The 17403-nt window shown below is 51.0% G+C and overlaps 2 protein-coding genes and 1 pseudogene across 2 annotated transcripts; 2 read left to right on the plus strand and 1 right to left on the minus strand.

Annotated features, from left to right (window-relative positions):
- Window positions 1-2472: 2472 nt before the first annotated feature.
- On the minus strand, window positions 2473-3153 carry LOC134051262 (feather keratin B-4-like; annotated as a pseudogene).
- Window positions 3154-4737: 1584 nt separating this feature from the next.
- On the plus strand, window positions 4738-5534 carry LOC134051266 (feather keratin B-4-like). Its single transcript, XM_062504938.1, has 2 exons — window positions 4738-4988; window positions 5152-5534. The coding sequence occupies exons 1-2, from the start codon at window positions 4871-4873 to the stop codon at window positions 5532-5534; spliced, it is 501 nt and encodes a 166-aa protein (XP_062360922.1). The 5' UTR covers window positions 4738-4870.
- Window positions 5535-8631: 3097 nt separating this feature from the next.
- LOC134051286 (feather beta keratin-like) lies at window positions 8632-8991 on the plus strand. The gene is made up of 2 exons (XM_062504962.1): window positions 8632-8884; window positions 8951-8991. The coding sequence occupies exons 1-2, from the start codon at window positions 8632-8634 to the stop codon at window positions 8989-8991; spliced, it is 294 nt and encodes a 97-aa protein (XP_062360946.1).
- The last annotated feature ends 8412 nt before the right edge of the window (window positions 8992-17403 follow it).

Raw genomic sequence — 17403 nt, forward strand, 5'->3', positions numbered from 1 at the left:
ATAAAATTCTCTTACCTTGCAACATGAGATGTCTCCTTCAACTTCCTTCTGACAAAGGTGTGCCAACCACGTTTGACACAAATCCATGTGTCCACAAGCCATTTGTGGAGGGTGCAAATTGCACCAACACTTTTATTGGAATTGGTTCTGCAGTTCCACTACCCACCAGGACACACTGGCACGCTTTGCGTGCATCACAGAGAAGAACATCAGTTGCTTCATCACAGGCCTGGGTACACTAATGTAGGTCTATCCTTGGTTCTGCCCCAAGCACCCCATAGGCACTGTGTTCATTTTGGTTGGACATAATTTTCTCCAGACCCCCTCATATTCTAGGCCCATTTAAAGATCTGCTCAAGCTGCTTCATGTCTCCCTTATTTTCAGGTCCCAGAGTTGAACACACAACTCCAGTCTACCCTGAGCAGAGCAGAGGGGCAGAATTCTCCCCTTCACCTTCTGCCCATGCCATGGGCAAAAGCCCAGGACATGGGGAGTTTCTGGTCAGCTCATTCATGTGGCAGGGCATGTCCAGTTCCTCATTCACCAGCACCCTAAATCTTTCTCCTCTGGGCTGCTCTCATTCCACTCATCGTCCAGTCCACAGCCATGTTTGGCATTGCTCCAAACAGGATGCAAGACCTTGCAATTGGACACATTCAGCTTCATGAAACTGACAATATCCCACATCTCCAACCTGTTCCAGACTATCTGGATGCCATCCCTTCCCTCCAGACAATCAACTGCACTACTCAGCTTGGAGTGCTCCCTGTTTTTGCTGATCATCCCACTAAATCCCAGCACCCAGATTTCTGACAATGATGCAATATTATAATAATCCAAATGTGAGTCTTCAATGGTCCATTCATCCCCATTCTTCACAAAGGGACATGGAGCCATTGATCACAACTCTTTGAATGAGACCATCCTGTCCATTCCTTACACACCAAACAGTCCAACCAACATGCACATCTCTCCAGGTTAGGGACAAGGATGTTGTCTGGCACAGGAACAAAGGACTACCACAAGTCCAGGTACAGGATACTTGCACCTCTTCCATCATCCACCAGTGCTGGAATGAATAAAAGCTCGTCAAAGCTGTCACCAAGGTAAAATGGGCATAGCCTCAAGAGCCTCAACAGCAGAACATGGAATTTAAGAGCTGTGGGAAGCAAAATGTTCCCAACCTCACGACTCACCAGGCTGTGCCAGGCAAGAGCAGCTAGCCTGAAAAATGTTCCAATGTCATGGGTAATGGCTGTCCCAAGCCTTCAGCCCCTGATCATCCTCAAGGCCATACCCATAATCTTCTCCAGCAGAGACTTGTCTTCCTTGTTCCCAGTAACCCAGAGATTAACACAGTTCTCCAATATCATCAGAGCAGAGCAGAGGTGAAGCATCTGCTGCAAGTGGACTGGAGCAATCCGAAATATGCAGGATAAAAGCTGGCTAATGAGGGGATTGAGCTCGAGAAAGAGCACTTGGGGTGTTGGTGGATGAAGAATTGGACATGTCCTGCCATGTGAATGTGCCAAACAGAAACCCCCCCTGTGCCCTGGGCTCATCCCCACAGTGTGGGCAGCAGGTGAGGGGGGGATCCTGCTCCTCTGCTCCACCCTGGTGAGACTGGAGATGGGTGTTCAGCTCTGGGACCTGAAAACAAGGAAGATATGGATCTGCTCAGCCAAAGCTGGAGATAGATCTGGAAGACGATGATGGGCAGGAGCAACTGGCATCCAGAAAAAATAAACATACCACCCATGAGGGGCTTGTGCCAGAGGTAAGGCTAGACATGCATTAGTGTATCCAGATTTGTATATCAATAGCTGAAGGGTTCGTGTGATAATGCACTGGAAGAGCGAAGTGTGGCAGTGAGTAGCAGAACTGCAGAAATAATACATAAAAGTGGCCTTGGTACATTTTTGCACCCACTCCAGTGGCTGCTAAAACCCTGGCTTAATCCTGAGTGAGACTGGAAGAAATCTGGGAGAAGAAAGAAGAAGGAGTCATCTGAGGTTGCAATGCAGGAAAACTTTATTGAGGTAGAAGAGTGAAAACTCAGAAGCAGCCAATGCACCAGAGCTGGTCTGAGGTGCAAGTAGGGCGAACACCAGCCAAATCCCCTTCCTCTGAGGAGATTTGGCCAGAGCATCAAGGCCTTCCTATCCTGCACTGATAGCAGCCCAGAAGAGGTGCCTGATGGTCTCTGGCCTGGGAGAAGGGGTTTTTCCAGAGGGGATTGGACAGAGCTGAAAGGGCAGTGCAGAGCACAGAGTGGGAGAAGAGGAGGAGGCAGATGAGCCATGTTTGCAGAGCTGGCCCCTTTGCTACTGCCTTGCTTGGTGCCCCGAGAGCAAGAGCTGGAAGCACTGAAGCTGTTTGAGAGGGGTGTCTTAGCCCAGACAGGTGTCCGTAATGCCTAGGGTGTGTTCCGGGGGGTGGGTGGTTGATGTCAGGAGTGGTGCTGAGGGTCCTTAGCAGTTGTAGCCACCCCTTCTGCCATAGCAGCCCAGGCCTCCCAGCCCATAGCCAAACCCACGGCCATAGCCAAGGCCATAGCCAAAGCCACCAAATCCACCAAAGCCACCAAATCCCCCAGAGATGGGCTGTCCTTGCACACTGAGTTCAGTGCCCACGGCAGCCGAGGAGGTGGATCCAACAGCGGTGTTCTGGGGGAAGGAAGTCATGATGGGTCCTGGAAGGGTCACCAGCACGGGAGAAGGCTGGATAACAACACGGGAGTCCTGGCATTGCAGGGCACAGGGCTCATTGCAGCTGTTGGCCAGCGGGGTGGGTCCGCAGGGACGGCAGATGTCGTAGCAGGCCATGGGTGTGGTGTGGAGGGTCCCTGGAAGAGAGGGGGATGAGGCAAGGCAGAGCTGAGGGGGTGGGAGGGGTGGTGATGCAGGAGGGTGAAGGAGTGAGGAGGTTGTTGTGGGGCTGTGGGGAGGGGTGAGGGCTGCTGAGGCTGGGGCTGAGGATGCTGGAAGAGAGGGGTCAGGGTTGCAGGAGCAGGAAGGTCAGGGATTTGAGACTCACCTTGTTGTCAGTAGGAGAAAGATCCAGGAGATGTGTGTGAGGGAGAGAGGTTCTGGGCTGGCTTTTATGCTGGTCCTGGATGGGTGGGACAGCCTTGTGCCATGGCCTTGAGGCATTTTGCAGGCAGGAGCATTTGCATGGCTGAGCCTGGTGAGTCATGAGGTGGGGAGTGTTTTCCTTCATATAGTTCTGTAATTCCAAGTCCAGCTCCTGAGGCCATGTCCATCTGACCTTGGCAGCAGCTTTCATGAGTTGTTATTCGGGAGGATTTGATTGCTCAATGTTTGTCAGGGAGGGTTGAATAAGATCAGAGCCCTGCAAATTTGCAGTGTCATCAGTGATGTCATTCTTTGGCACTCATGAGCTGTGGTTTGTGGGTGCCCTATGAAGACTGGGACTCTCTTCTGCTCCGCTGGATGTCCATCAGTCATTGTGTTGCACCCAGGAGTGCTGAGGGAGCTGCTGATGTCCTGGGGAGGTTACTCTGCAATAACTTTGTGAGATCCTGGTGCCTGCGAGCTCTTCTTGATGGTTGAAAGAGAGCTCGTGTCCTTGCGTTTTGAATGGAATCAAGGGAGAGGTTCTGGGAAACACGAGGCTACTCAGGGTGAACTTGTTATGGTCCATTTGGATTTCCTAAATTTACACAATAACGTAATCTCTCATTTAAAATAGCTTCCTTGACTTCACTCAGAAATCTAAGAAATAAACAGCAAATGGGGCCCATCTCTTTGTTCTTGGGCTACTCCATGACGTCAATTCACTTATTCTGCATTCAAACTGTAAGGTTTCATAATTTATATCCATTGAGTCTCTAGTATTATGTTCCTCTTCGCATATAGCCATTAATTACTAATGCATGGTCAACAACCTCGTCTTTCCTTCCCTGCCATTATTTGGGCATTTCTTTTCGGGATTCTGAGATTCCACCTCCTTCTCTTGAGGCTGTGCCTGTCTCACCTCGGTGGCAGACTTTAAGCCTGCATTTTAGAGACCAGATTCTGGTGTTGTGGGTGCAGGATGAAGACTTGGCCAAAGCTTTGATGAACTGAGGAGTCATTACTGAGGCCACCCTGCGGTGCTGGCGTGCCATGGCTTGTGGGCGTGTTGTGAAGAGTTGCCCCGAGCCTCTCTCAGCCCTGACAAGCTGGTCTGGGCTTCGCAGCTGTTCCAAGTGTCCAATGTTGCCCTTTCCACCGCAATCCCTCTCTCCATGCAATTTTCCAGTCAAAGCTTGACTGGAGACATCACCTTTACCACTGGTTGTGCCCTGAGGGTGTCTTGGTGTTCCCTCTTGTCTGTAAGGATTTGATATTCAGGGTCTTTTGGATCTTTACTTAAGTGTTGAGGAGTGAAATCACTTCTCTGAACAATGTCTGATTGTCAGAAGGAGGATTTGGAAGTTGCCCAGGGTTTTTGGAGGCAAGTATTGCATGGTCCTCAACAACCCAGGCAAGCCCAGGTGTCCAGTGTGGTGGCCTGAGAAGGATCTGAATGGGAGGGCCCAGAGGGTTTTGGTCTGGGGTTTCCTAAAATTGGGGAGAAGCTGAGAGAGCTGTGAGTTCTTTAAGGCAGGAGGCAGGAATGCAAATGGGACATGTTCTCAATACGCCATGGAACGACCTCAGATGACACCCGAGTTCTCCTCACCTTTGGATGAATGTTCTACGTGCCCTGACACGCGCCCTCAACAACCACATACGGGTCTCTAATTCTGGCAATTAAGAGGTGCCGCCAAGGTCAGATGGACACTGCCTCAAGGGAAGGACATGAAAATGCAGAACTTCAGAAAGGAAAACACAGCCCACTTCAGGATTCATCAGCTGCCTAAAAATGCCCCAAGGCCATGACACAAGGCTGTCCCACCCCAACAAGACCAGCATAAAAGCCAGCCCAGAACCTCTCTCCCTCACAAACTTCTCACACCTTCTACTCCTGCACCGGCCGACAAGGTGAGCCTCAGCCCCCTGCTGCAGGAGGCTCCTGCTCCTGCAACCCCTGACCCCTCTCTTCCAGCATGATCAGCCCCAGACTCAGCAACCCTCAACCCTCCCCACAGCCCCACTACAGCCTCCACACTCCCTCACTCTGCCATGCCTCACACCCCTCTCTTCCAGGGACCCTCCACACCACACTCATGGCCTGCTACGACATCTGCCGACCCTGCGGACCCACCCCGCTGGCCAACAGCTGCAACGAGCCCTGTGCCCTGCAATGCCAGGATTCCCGTGTTGTTATCCAGCCTTCTCCCGTGCTGGTGACCCTGCCAGGACCCATCATGACCTCCTTCCCGCAGAACACCGCTGTTGGATCCACTTCCTCAGCTGCCGTGGGCACTGAACTCAGTGTGCAGGGACAGCCCATCTCTGGGGGATTTGGTGGCTTTGGTGGATTTGGTGGCTTTGGCTATGGCCGTGGATTTGGTTATGGGCTGGGCGGTGGCTATGGGCTGGGAGGCCTGGGCTGCTATGGCAGAAGGGGTGGCTACAACTGCTAAGGGGCCTTGGCCCTGATACCAGCAGCTCACTGCTCTGGGAACAGCTCCTGCAAGCAAAGCTGCTCAGTTGATGGCCACCCTGTTTGCACCTCACACCAGATCCCTTCTGCTTTATTCTCCTGTCTTTTCATTCTTTTGCCTCAATAAAGTTGTTCTTCATCAAAGCCTGTGATGCCTCCTTTTTCCTTTTTCAGTTTCAGTGGTCTCACATCCTCATCCAGCACAATGCCAGTGTTCAACAGGACATTGGTGAAAGGAAAAGGGGCTCAACACTTTTCCCTAGGAATTATGTCACCACCAGTAACAAACAAGACCTGCATAGGAAGCAGAGAAAGGATGAACTTTCCAAAATATTTCACAAGCCTAACACCTGCTATATCAAAGGCTTTGACATATCCCTGCTCTACTGCTCATGGCTCTGGGAAACTCTCTCTCTGCCAGCACACACTTGACAAACTCTCTTCCCAGCAGGACTCTCAAGCCCTCTGAATAAACAGTCATAAAACTTTCCACTTGGGCAGGAATTCTGCAGTGCAAGTGCTTCCTTCCTTTCCCTTCCCTTCTACTCAAGCAAGACCAACAAGAGCAGAGTTTCCAGTACCATGGACAGTTCATGTTTTGATCTCCCAGCTGTCTCCACCATCTCCTCCCCTTTGTCACCTACCTCACTGAAAAATTCTTGCTTTCTTCTCCTGCAGAATTCCACCTCTTTTCCCTTGTGCCCAAGGCCTCTTGCCCTGCATGTGTGCGCTGCTGAGAACAGGCAGGTTCCCTCATCTTCATCCTCTGCCATCAGAGATCTACACTCATTGATGACACCCCTTTGTCCATCCTTGTCCCCTGGGAGTTCCAGCTCTCTCTGTCTCTCCTCTAGGAAAGACCCTCCTTTAGAAACTGCTGGCCCTGAATTGGTCTTGATTCACTAAATCGACTTCATTTTCACACTGGGGTAGCCAGGACTGCCCACAACCCCTCATATGTGACCTCACCAGTGCTAAACAGACAGCAGAAGTCACCTCTCCCCGCTAAGTTGTAACATTTTTCCAGATCCTACCCTAGATATTTGAGGCCCTCACCATCGCACAGGGACACATCCTGGACCATCTCTTCTCAATCACAACCGCAAAGGCTTTTTCAGAAAAGAAAACAATTACTCCAACTGACACCTTCGACATTTTATCCCATCTGGGATGACTACCCCCAACAAATAGCACTTGGCAGCTGCCCTTGCTGAGCTCCAGCAGATGTCCATGACCACTGAAGTTTACAGTGTTGGCCAAAAGGATTCAAATCCTGGGCTACAGCTGTGGACTTGCTGCCATTTGGACTTTGGGACACTGTGTACAAGCCTCTGGACCTGGCCCTTCAGACCCTTCTCAGGCCACCACGCTGGGCATCAACACAACGTGGATTTGCCTAGGTTGTTGAGGACCATGTAATGCTCGCCTCCAAGAACATTGTGCAACCACCCAATCCTCATCCTGACAGATATTGCCTAGAGAAGTGACCTCAAACCTCAGCACAAGTCAGGACCCAAAATGCCCTGGATATCAAAACCTTTAAATCAAGAGGGGCACCAAGAAACCCAAAGAGCATGACCAACAGGAAAGACAAGGTTTAATGCCAGAGTTTGCCAGACTGGGGAAATGTGAAGAAGGAGGGAATGTGATGGAAGGGGTAAAACCAGATACTTGGAACAGCTACAAAGCTCAGACCAGCCTGACAGGGCTGAGGGAAACTGGGGGCAACTCTCTACCACACACCCACAAACCACAGCACACGAGTGCCATAGGATGACTTAAATGATGACACCCCAACTGTCCAAAGTTTTGGTCACGTCTTCAGCCTGCCCTGACATGAACCACCAACAGCAGAAATTGGTTGCTATTATTTGCAATTAAAAGAATTAAAAGCAGCCACCAAGGTCAGATGGAAGTGGCCTCAAGAGAAGGACGTGGAATCACAGAATTTACAAAGACACACCTGAACCATGAGAGGGGAGGGAAGAGAATCATACTGACTGTCCGTTAGTAATTATTGGGTTTTGCTCAAAGGAACACAATGCTAAACATTTATAGAACACAAGTTATGAAACCTTACGGCTTGAATGCGGAATAAGGGAATTGAGGTCACAGCCCCAGCAAAAAGGGATTGGGCACTAGTTTGTTGTTTGTTTACTGGATTTCTTAACCAGGTCAAGGAATGCACTTTAAATGACAGAGAACGGTGTCATGCAAATTTGAGAAATACAAATGGAACATAACATTGGAACATGTTCAGCTCAACCACACTCTCGTTTTCCAGATTTTCTCTCAATCCCATTCAAAATGCAAGGCCATGAGCTCTCTTTTATCCATCACAAAGAACACCCAGGTACTAGGACCTTGCCAAATTATTGCAGAGTGACTTCCCCAGGACATCAGCAGCTCCCTCAGCATTCCTGGATGCAACACAATGACTGATGGACATCCAGAGGCATGGAACAGAGTCCCAGTCTTCACACAGCACCCAAAAACCACACCACACAGGCGTCAGAAAATGACCTCCCTGATGACATTGTAGTTCTCCAGGTCTCTGGATGTTTATTAGCCCTCCCTGAAACACACTGAACAACCACATCCACACAAATACCAAATTATTACAGCTGCCGCCAGGGCCAGATGGAAACAGCATCAAGACCAGAACACGAAACTGCACAATTATTGGAGGGAAAACACTCCCCAACTCATGACTCACCAGTCACGAAAGAGCTGTTGCCTAAAAAATGCCCCAAGGCCATGGGACAATTCTGTCCCACCCCAACAAGACCAGCATAAAAGCCAGCCCAGAACCTCTCTCCCTCACACACTTCTCCTCACGCCTTCTCCTCCTCTCCAGCTGACAAGGTGAGTCTCAAATCCCTGACCCTCCTGCTCCTGCAACCCTGAACCGCTCTCTTCCAGCATGATCAGCCCCAGACTCAGCAGCCCTCACCCCTCCACACAGACCCACAACAGCCTCCACACTCCCTCACCCTCCTCTATCATCACCCATCACACCCCCTCACCCCTGCCCTGCCTCACCCCCCTCTCTTCCAGGGACTCTCCACACCACATCCATGGCCTGCTACGACATCTGCCGTCCCTGCGGACCCACCCCGCTGGCCAACAGCTGCAACGAGCCCTGTGCCCTGCAATGCCAGGATTCCCGTGTTGTTATCCAGCCTTCTCCCGTGCTGGTGACCCTGCCAGGACCCATCATGACCTCCTTCCCACAGAACACCGCTGTTGGATCCACCTCCTCGGCTGCCGTGGGCACTGAACTCAGTGTGCAGGGACAGCCCATCTCTGGGGGATTTGGTGGCTTTGGTGGTTTTGGTGGCTTTGGCTATGGCCGTGGATTTGGCTATGGGCTGGGCTGTGGCTACGGGCTGGGAGGCCTGGGCTGCTATGGCAGAAGGGGCCGCTACAACTGCTAAGAACCCTCAGCACCACTCCTGACATCAACCACCCACTCCCTGGAACACAACCTAGGCATTGAGGTCACCTCTCTGAGCCAAGACTCTCCATCACGCTCAGCTCTTCCAGCTCCTGCTCTCAGGGCACCAAGCAAGGCAGTAGCCAAGGGGCCAGCCTGGGCTGCCTGCAAACATGGCCCATCTGCTTCCTGCTCTTCTCCCACTCCATACTCTTCATCACCTCCTCAGCTCTGTGCATTCCCCTCTGGACAAACCCCTTCTCCCAAGCCAGAGACCATTGGGCACCTCTGCTGAGCTGCACTCTCTGTGGGACAGGAAGGCCTTGCTGTTCTGACCAAACCATTGCAAGCAAAGGATCTGTGCTGCACCTTGGACCAGCTCCATTTTATTTCATTCTCATACTTTTAACTTTTTTTTTGCCTTAATAAAGTTTTCCTGCAACATACTCTCAGATGACTCCTTATTCTTATTATTTCTTCTCGCAAGACTTTTTCCACCTCTCATGGCCTGAATCCAGGTGTCAATTGTCGATCAGTTCCAGCAGGCCTTGGGTTTGGTGTTCACCCTCTTTCCAGTTTGGCCAAACCACTCATCCCAACAGAGACATGACCCTTTAGGGTACCAAGACTTATCCAGGGAAATATTTCATCCCAAATGACTACTGGTGTAGTTTTTCCTTTCAGAACATAGCACAAGCCCTTCCCTTGCCTAGATCAAGACTTTGGTACAGTTGTGCTCATCCACATGGGGTTCTGATGAAATCTGCTGCTATCAGAACAGCCTTGGCCATCCTCCTTCCCCAACACCACTCATGATCCATAAGGAAAAGTGGAAAAGGATGCTTCAGGCAGAGGGGATAGGAAGAGGAGAGAAAAGAAGTGGGGGAAATGTGTTATTCCTTTCCATGGATTCAGCACTGACTTTGGTGTGCCCATTCCATAACCCATAAGGCACCCACCAAATGGGCTCTGGTCCCTTTTCCACAGGGACCATCACTTTCCTGTTGGAACCCTGGTCACTGAGAATTTTAGACATTGTGTGCTGACAGGCACTGACCCCCAGGAGAACGCTGCATTTGACCTGAGGCCGTGGAGAAGGCTCCCAAAATTGAATAATAGAACTGAGATTATGGGTGTGTAGTTTGAATAGAAGTGTGCAATACCACATGTTGGAAAACTTAGAATTTAAGGTTTTAGAATATAGTAATATATACAAAGCAAAATAGTTTTTTAGGGCAAAGACTAGTCTTCCTCTTTCTTCTTTACCTTCTTCTTCATAGGTTTGGGTGATTTTGTGTAATTGGATAAAAAAGTCTGCATTGGAAGCCATGAAGTGGTTAGTTACTAGGTAAAAAGTAAAAATCATTTGTGTCATTTAATTAAACAGTTTATCCTTAAAAATCCTTGTAGAAAAAGAGACACGTCCCCATTCTTAGTTTGTTAGCTTAAAATACTGTAAAGCTGATTCCAAGATTTCAGTCCCTTGCGGTAAGAAATAAAACCAATTTTGCCACCTGGAAGCTATGGCTCAGTCCCTCTTCTAATTACGGTAAATCCTAATTAACCACTTCATTGATAAGAATGAAGAGCCGGTGATAAAACAACGATAAACCAGTGATAACCCCATGAAAAAATGCCACTAAGATTTCTTAAACCTTCATTATCCACACAAATAATTCCAGATTAATTCTGATTTGATGTTCACTTTTATGTTTCATCCACGCAGTGAGCTGGTGAACTTGGAGGTCTTTCCCAACCACAATTATTCTAAGATATGATTTTAATTAGTGAAGGGGACCTTCCCATCAAACTTTATACTGATAAAATATAATAAAATGTAATTTATATGAAACCAGCTTTTGTCAGTGCCTTTGACAGTGAGAGTTTAATCAACCTAAACAATTAACTTCATAACACTTTGGTGTGGAGGTGCTGTTCAGCTTTTCCATACCCTGTGGAATCAGGGCCCCTGATTTTCCACTTTATAATAATAATCCCCCACCCTCAGAACCAGCTGCAATCGATAAATCCATCAACACACCCCCACAAGCGGATGGGGAAGGAAAAATAAACCCCTGAAGCTAAAAAAAGAAAAAAATCCCCAAACCTCCTGCTTTAAGTAAATCCATAAAACCCCACCAGAATAAATTAGAATAAATGCCAAAACCAAACCACCCAGCAAAGGCCTTCTGGGGGAGAAAGGTTGCCAAAAAATAGATGAGAAAACACCTGGTTAGAAAGCCCTGCCTAAAGAAATTATTAAGATTGAGCAACAAGTGAGCAAAAATAGAGGGGAAAGGGAAAAGCACCAGTTTTAACAGAAAGAGAGGGGAAATGGCAAAGAAACACAAAACATAAATTGTGACAGAGGGGGAGGGACAAGGCTACAAAGGCAAAATGCCGCTAAAAGTGTCAATAACAAAAAGAAATTCTGAAATTTTCCAAAGCAACTCTGTTGCGTGCCACAGACCCCTCCGTTCTGCACGAAATCCATGTCAGTATACACCATCCACAGGGTCCCTGGACCACCAATTTTGGGTGTTGGCATGTCCTGTCCTCCCCATTCTCACCCCAATGGAAAATTTGGGGCAATTCCAGAGGTCATGGAATTGTGGAATTGTTTGGGAAGGGACATTCAAGATCTTTAATTCCAGCATTCTCCCATGGACAGGGACACATTCCACTATCCCAGTTTGTTCCAAGCCTTGTCCCAGCTGACCTTGGAAAACTTCTACGGATCAATCCAGGGAGAGCCACAGCTTCCCTGAGAATTCCATTCCAACCCCTCACCACTCTCAGGGGGTGGAATTCCTTCCCAATATCCCAAATTCCCTCTGTTAATTTAAAGCCATTCCCCACATTCTATCACTCCAGACCCTTTTCCAAAGATTTCGGTCAAATCAAACTTCTCATGGGAAACAAAGGAAACAAATCCATTGGCCACATCCTTCCCCTCCAGGATCCCGCTGTCAGCATCCCGTTACTCCTGGGGGGCTGCACCCGACCCCAGGGAGGGAGCCCAAGTCCCTCCACTCTGGAAAAGTCTCTGGAGTGATGGCTCTGCATAAACCAAATCCCACGGCCATGGAATTCACCTTTCTGGAGAAAAGCTGCCCGGACAAAGGGGTTGGGAGAGCCAGGGGATGAAACCAGGTGGTCTTTAGGCTCCCTTCCCAACTCAAACCATTCCATAAGGATTTAGGAGTGCGACTCTTTCAGCGGTAATTATCCAGGTTTCTTCCTGGGCCTCCTTTGGCCTGTGCACACCAGGACGTTCCATGCCTGTCTCTCCTCCCAGGTTTTTCTATTGCCTGGGAAGATTGCTCAAGAACCAGGAGAGGAGTCATGTACAGAGGACTGAAATTATATTTTCCCACTCCTAAAATCCTGTGTTACTCAAGAGGACTTTGTGACTAGTGGCTGAATTCCTGTGGCAGGAATTCCCCCCCCAGGTGGGACAACAACAACATCCCCAATTTCCCAGCTGGACACGGACACCTCTCAGAGAAGCCAAGCAAACAGAAATTAAGATTTTAGATGAATTTAGAAACTATTCAGGGTTGTGTGAACATCAGGAGAGTCGGGAAAACAAATTCACCAACAAGGAAAAAATAATCACCCCCAAAAACATGCTCTCCAGTCCTCTAGTCCTGAACGAGTCTTGTTCTCCAGCTTGATTCCTTAAGGTTGGATTTGCAACAGGCCAAGGGGAACGGAGAGGGAGCGATGTGTTAAACGATGGGATTAAAACATTAGCACTCACAGATTCGGGCTGTGGAGACACAGTGGAATAAATGGGGTTGGATTCTATTCCCAGCGTGTGCAGCAAACAAGAACCATGGACTAGTTCAGGTTGGGAGAGACTTTCAAGATCATCCATTTCCACTTTTTCTCGATGGAAAATGGATTTCTTTTTTCCACTCTTCCTCTTGTTTAATCGTTTGGGGTGGGGGGGGGTGGGGGGGGGGGGGGTTCAGAGTTGTTCCAAGCCTTTATATAACTTAAAAAATATTAAAAGACAACAGTCTCATGTTTCCATGGTGACAGAGACAGCAGGAATTCACGGGCTTAAGTTGTTGGCATCTCGTGTTTAATCAACATTTAAAAGTCAGAGAAATTTGCTTGGAGCTTCCCTGAAAAGCCTCCAAAGAGAGGCCATGTCCAGGAATAGAATCATGGAATGGTTTTGGGTTGAGAGGGACCTTGACCACGTCCCCAAGTGCTGCATCACATCCCACAGAGACATCCTGATTCCCCCCTGGAAGTGGCCAAGGCCAGGTTGGACAGGGATTGGAGCAACCAGGGGGAGTGGGAACTGTCCCTGCCCATGGCAGGGGGGTGGAACTCAATTAAATTCCATTCCAACCCAAACCATTCCGTGATTTGGTGATGGAATGGTCTTTCTTGGATGAGGATGCTTAGAGTAAAGGGCAGAGCTGATCTTTTATTCTGTACAAATCAGGTTACATTGAAAAAAAAAAAAAAAGAAACAAAGAAAAAAGAAACAAAAACGCCAAGAAAACAACCAGCCAAAACTAAATGTTTCAAAATTAAGTCTAAAGACCAACAGGAGCAGGAGGAAAAAGCCCAGGAAAAAACCCAAAATTTTACTGACTCACCCATTTCCAGCCTCCATCCCCCTCCACGCACGTCCCAAAGGAGCTCAGAGGAGAAAACCTGACCGGTTTTGGGTCTTTCTGCTCTCCGCCCCCCGCCCCCCCCCCCCCAAAAAAAAAAAAAAAAAAAACAAAAAAAAAAAAAAACAAAAAAACACACGGGTTGGACGTGAGGGAGCTCTCGCAGCCGTGGAAAAAAAGAACATGGGAGCAGCACCCGGAGCCCCGGGCACGGCGGAGCCGCCGATCCTGCTGAGACAGCCGGCCAAATTCCTGGAAAAATTGCAAGTCAGGGATTATGCTGAGGCTGGAAAGGGAATAAAAGGGTTCTGTGGTTGGTTTCGCACCGTGACCGAACTTGTCCCCTCCTGACAAACTGAATTCCCGAAGTTTTGGCCACGGGGGTGAAAGCTGCTCCGAAGGTCTCGTGGTGTCCTCAACTCAGTTGTCATCAGCTGTCCTTTATCCTCCCAAAAATATTTTGGGGTTCATCCTCGGGGTGTTTTGGGGGTGGAGGGGGTGTTGATGGACATCACAGTGAAGGAAAATCTGATGGAACAGCGGGAAGAGGTGGTGGGATCGACGGAAAAGTTTGGAGCGGACAAATTTCAGCAGGGACCCCCAGGCTGAACAGGCAGGTCAGCGCTGGGGGGGGGGGCACAGAGGGGTTGGTTGGAACCTCCCAGTTTGGGGACTCCATCCCCATTCCAAAAACCCCCGGGAGGGAATGGGAACATGGATGTGGATGGGGGGGGAGGCGGCATAGGTTCCACAGGATACAGGGGGTATTTTGGGGTGCTGGGGGACACACGGGGGGTGTCACAGATGCCGCGGGGGGAGACTCAGGGGCCACCGTGGGGCGAAACCCGAGGGATTACCGTAAATTACCGTATTTACAAATGCGTGTGCGCGCTGCGGGTACCCGACATTTTCCTAAATGCGCATCACACCGGTATCGTAATTTCCAGCGCGCATGCGCGCTACCACCGCCGTTATTTCAAATGCGCATGTGCAAAATTAATACCGGATTTTAGTGTGCGCATCGCACCGGTACCGTAATTTCACCGCACGCATGCGCACTGAAAGAAATGTTTTTCTAGATGCGCATCGCTGTTACCGTAATTTCAGATGCGCACGCGCATCACAACCACAGTAATACGCATCATTACCGTACTTCGAGGTGCGCATGCGCATCTTAAGTACCGTAATGGCCAATGTGCACCCTATTACCGTGCTTTCAAGAGCGCATGCGCACACCAAGTGTCGTAGTTCCTAAGGGCATCCTGAGCACCGAATTTATAAATGCGCATGCGCGCCTCAACTACCCTAGATCCAAAAGCGCGGCGCATCACGATACCGTAATTCCAAATACGCATCCTCACCTGCCGCATTTTCAAATACGCATGAGCACCACAACTACCGTAATTCTAAATGCACATCCGAGCAGAGCTACCGTAATTACAAACGCGCATCACAGCTCGAGCGCCGTCATTACAAATCCGTGTTTCCTAATGCACATGCGCAGCATGACTGCCGTTTCCAAACGCTACTGTGTACCATGACTACCGTATTTCCAAGTGCGTATCACGCCCATCCCGTGTTTTCCAGCGTGCATGCGCATCACAGCTACCGTAATTCCAAAAGCGCACAATGCCAGAACTACGCTGGTTCTAAACGCGCGAGTGCGCGAAAGTACCGTATTTCCCAATGGTCATCACAATTACGGTACTCACAAATGCCCTTGCGCGCCTCAGCTACCGTAATTCAAGGTGCGCATCACAACAAAACTATCCTATTTCCTAATGCGCATCCAACATATCTACCGCACTTCCGAGTGCGCATCAAACATAACTACAGTATTTTCATATGCGCATCAAACATGACTACCGTAATTCCAAGTGCGCATGTGCATCACGGAACGACCGTAATTACAAAAGTGCGCCGCATCCCCCTGATTACCGTAATTCGCAGTGCGCACGCGCACCACGCTCCACGCCCCGTCACGCGAGCCGCGCTACCGTACTTCCCAGAACGCACGCGCACTCCGCCCAAAAGCCGTCCTCCTACCCTTCCCATCATCCCACGGGGCGGGGGAAGGGGGGTCGGGTCTCATTTCCCCCCCTCATTTGAATAAGGGCGTGGTCTCGCCGCAGAAAGGGGCGTGTCCCCGGCTCGTCCCCGCCCCCCAGCGCTGCCGCCATTGGCCGCGCCGCCGTTGTCGCTGGTGACGGGGACGCGGCGGGGCCGCCGCGCTCGGAGCGCGCCGGGAGCGGGAGCGGCCGCGGCGGGCACGGAGCGAGGAGGGGCCGGGGAGGGGGGCTCGGGGTCGGTCACGGGGGGGGGGGCCATGGGAGCCCGAACCTGGGCCGGGACCGGCGGCGGCGAGCGGTAGAGCCGCCGGGGATCATGGCGGAGAGGTGAGAAGCGGCATCGCGGCGGGGAAGGGGAGGGGGGATTTGGGGAAGGGGGGTGGTGGGATGGTCGGGGGGGGCTGCGCCTCCTGGTCCAAACCCTCCCCAAACCTCCTTTAGGCACCCTTTCTTGCATCCCCCTCCTCTCCATAAGGCGCTTATGGGGATGCCCCCTCCTCTTTGAGGTGCCCTTGGGGGGTCTTTACCCTTCCCCATCACCACTTTGGGGGGTTTCGGCCCCCTTTTGGCAAGGGGGCGGTTTCCCTCCTTCTCTGGCTCCGTTTTGGGGGCTCCACTTTGATTGTGGGGGTTGGGGTGGGGGCGCATTCCCAGCTGCGCTGCATCCAGGTGTTGGTTTGGCTGGAGAATTCCAAACCCCCCTCCCAGATTTTGGTGCATGGAGGGGAGGGGGGGGGGGGCTGGATGCGCCCACCTGGTTCCCTGTGGCTGCAGGAAAGGGATGGAAAAAGGGGATGGAGCTCAACCCCACCCTGGATTTCGGGGAGAATTGGGAGAGGTGGGGGGGAATTGGATCCCATCCTGCTCCCAGTAGAGGGGCTGGATCCCACCCTGCTCCCTTTGGAAAGGGTTATGGAGGGGCTGGATCACACCTGGATACCCCCGGAGGGACTGGATCTCACCCTGCTCCTCACAGGGGGTTTTATGGAGGGGCTGGATCCTATCCTGCTGCCCATGGTTGGTGCTGGATCCCTGTTCCCTCGTTTATGGAGGGGCTGGATCCCACCCTCCCCCTCCTGAGAGAGATTTGGAGGGGCTGGATCCCATCCCGCTCCCTCCAGAGGGGGCAAATCTTACCCTGCTTCCGTTTTTGGAGGGGTTTGGAAGGGCTGGATCCCATCCTGGTCCCTGTGGAGCGGCTGGATCCCACCCAGTTCTCCCTGAGGGGTTTCACGGAGGTGCTGCTGAAGGGGTTCAATCCCACCCTGCTTCTCTTCTCGGGGGGGGGGGGGGGGGGGGGGGGTGTTTGGAGGGGCTGGATCCCATCCTGCTCCCTATGAAGAGGTTAAATCCCACCCTGCCTCTCCTGAGATGGGTTTGGAAAGGCTGGATGTCACCCTGCTCCGTCCGGAGGGGTCAAAACCCACCCTGCTTCCCTTTTTGGGAGGGTTTGGAGGGGCTAGATCGCATCGCGGTCCCCGTGGAAGGGGTTTGGAAGGGCTGGATCCCACCCTCCGCAGGATGGTGGGGGGTGTAAAATCCCACCCTCCTCCCTCAGAAAGGTGATGGAAAAACTGGATCCAACCCCATCCCACTCCCCTCGGGTGCTCCACTCGGGATCGGGCGGTGGGGGGGGGGGAGGAAGGTCGGTGATGCCCGGGATGGATCCCGTGATCCCGTGGGATGCAGGAGGTGTTTTCATGGAGG

Source organism: Cinclus cinclus, chromosome 1 (genome assembly GCF_963662255.1).
Source record: "Cinclus cinclus chromosome 1, bCinCin1.1, whole genome shotgun sequence".
Lineage (NCBI taxonomy): Eukaryota > Metazoa > Chordata > Aves > Passeriformes > Cinclidae > Cinclus > Cinclus cinclus.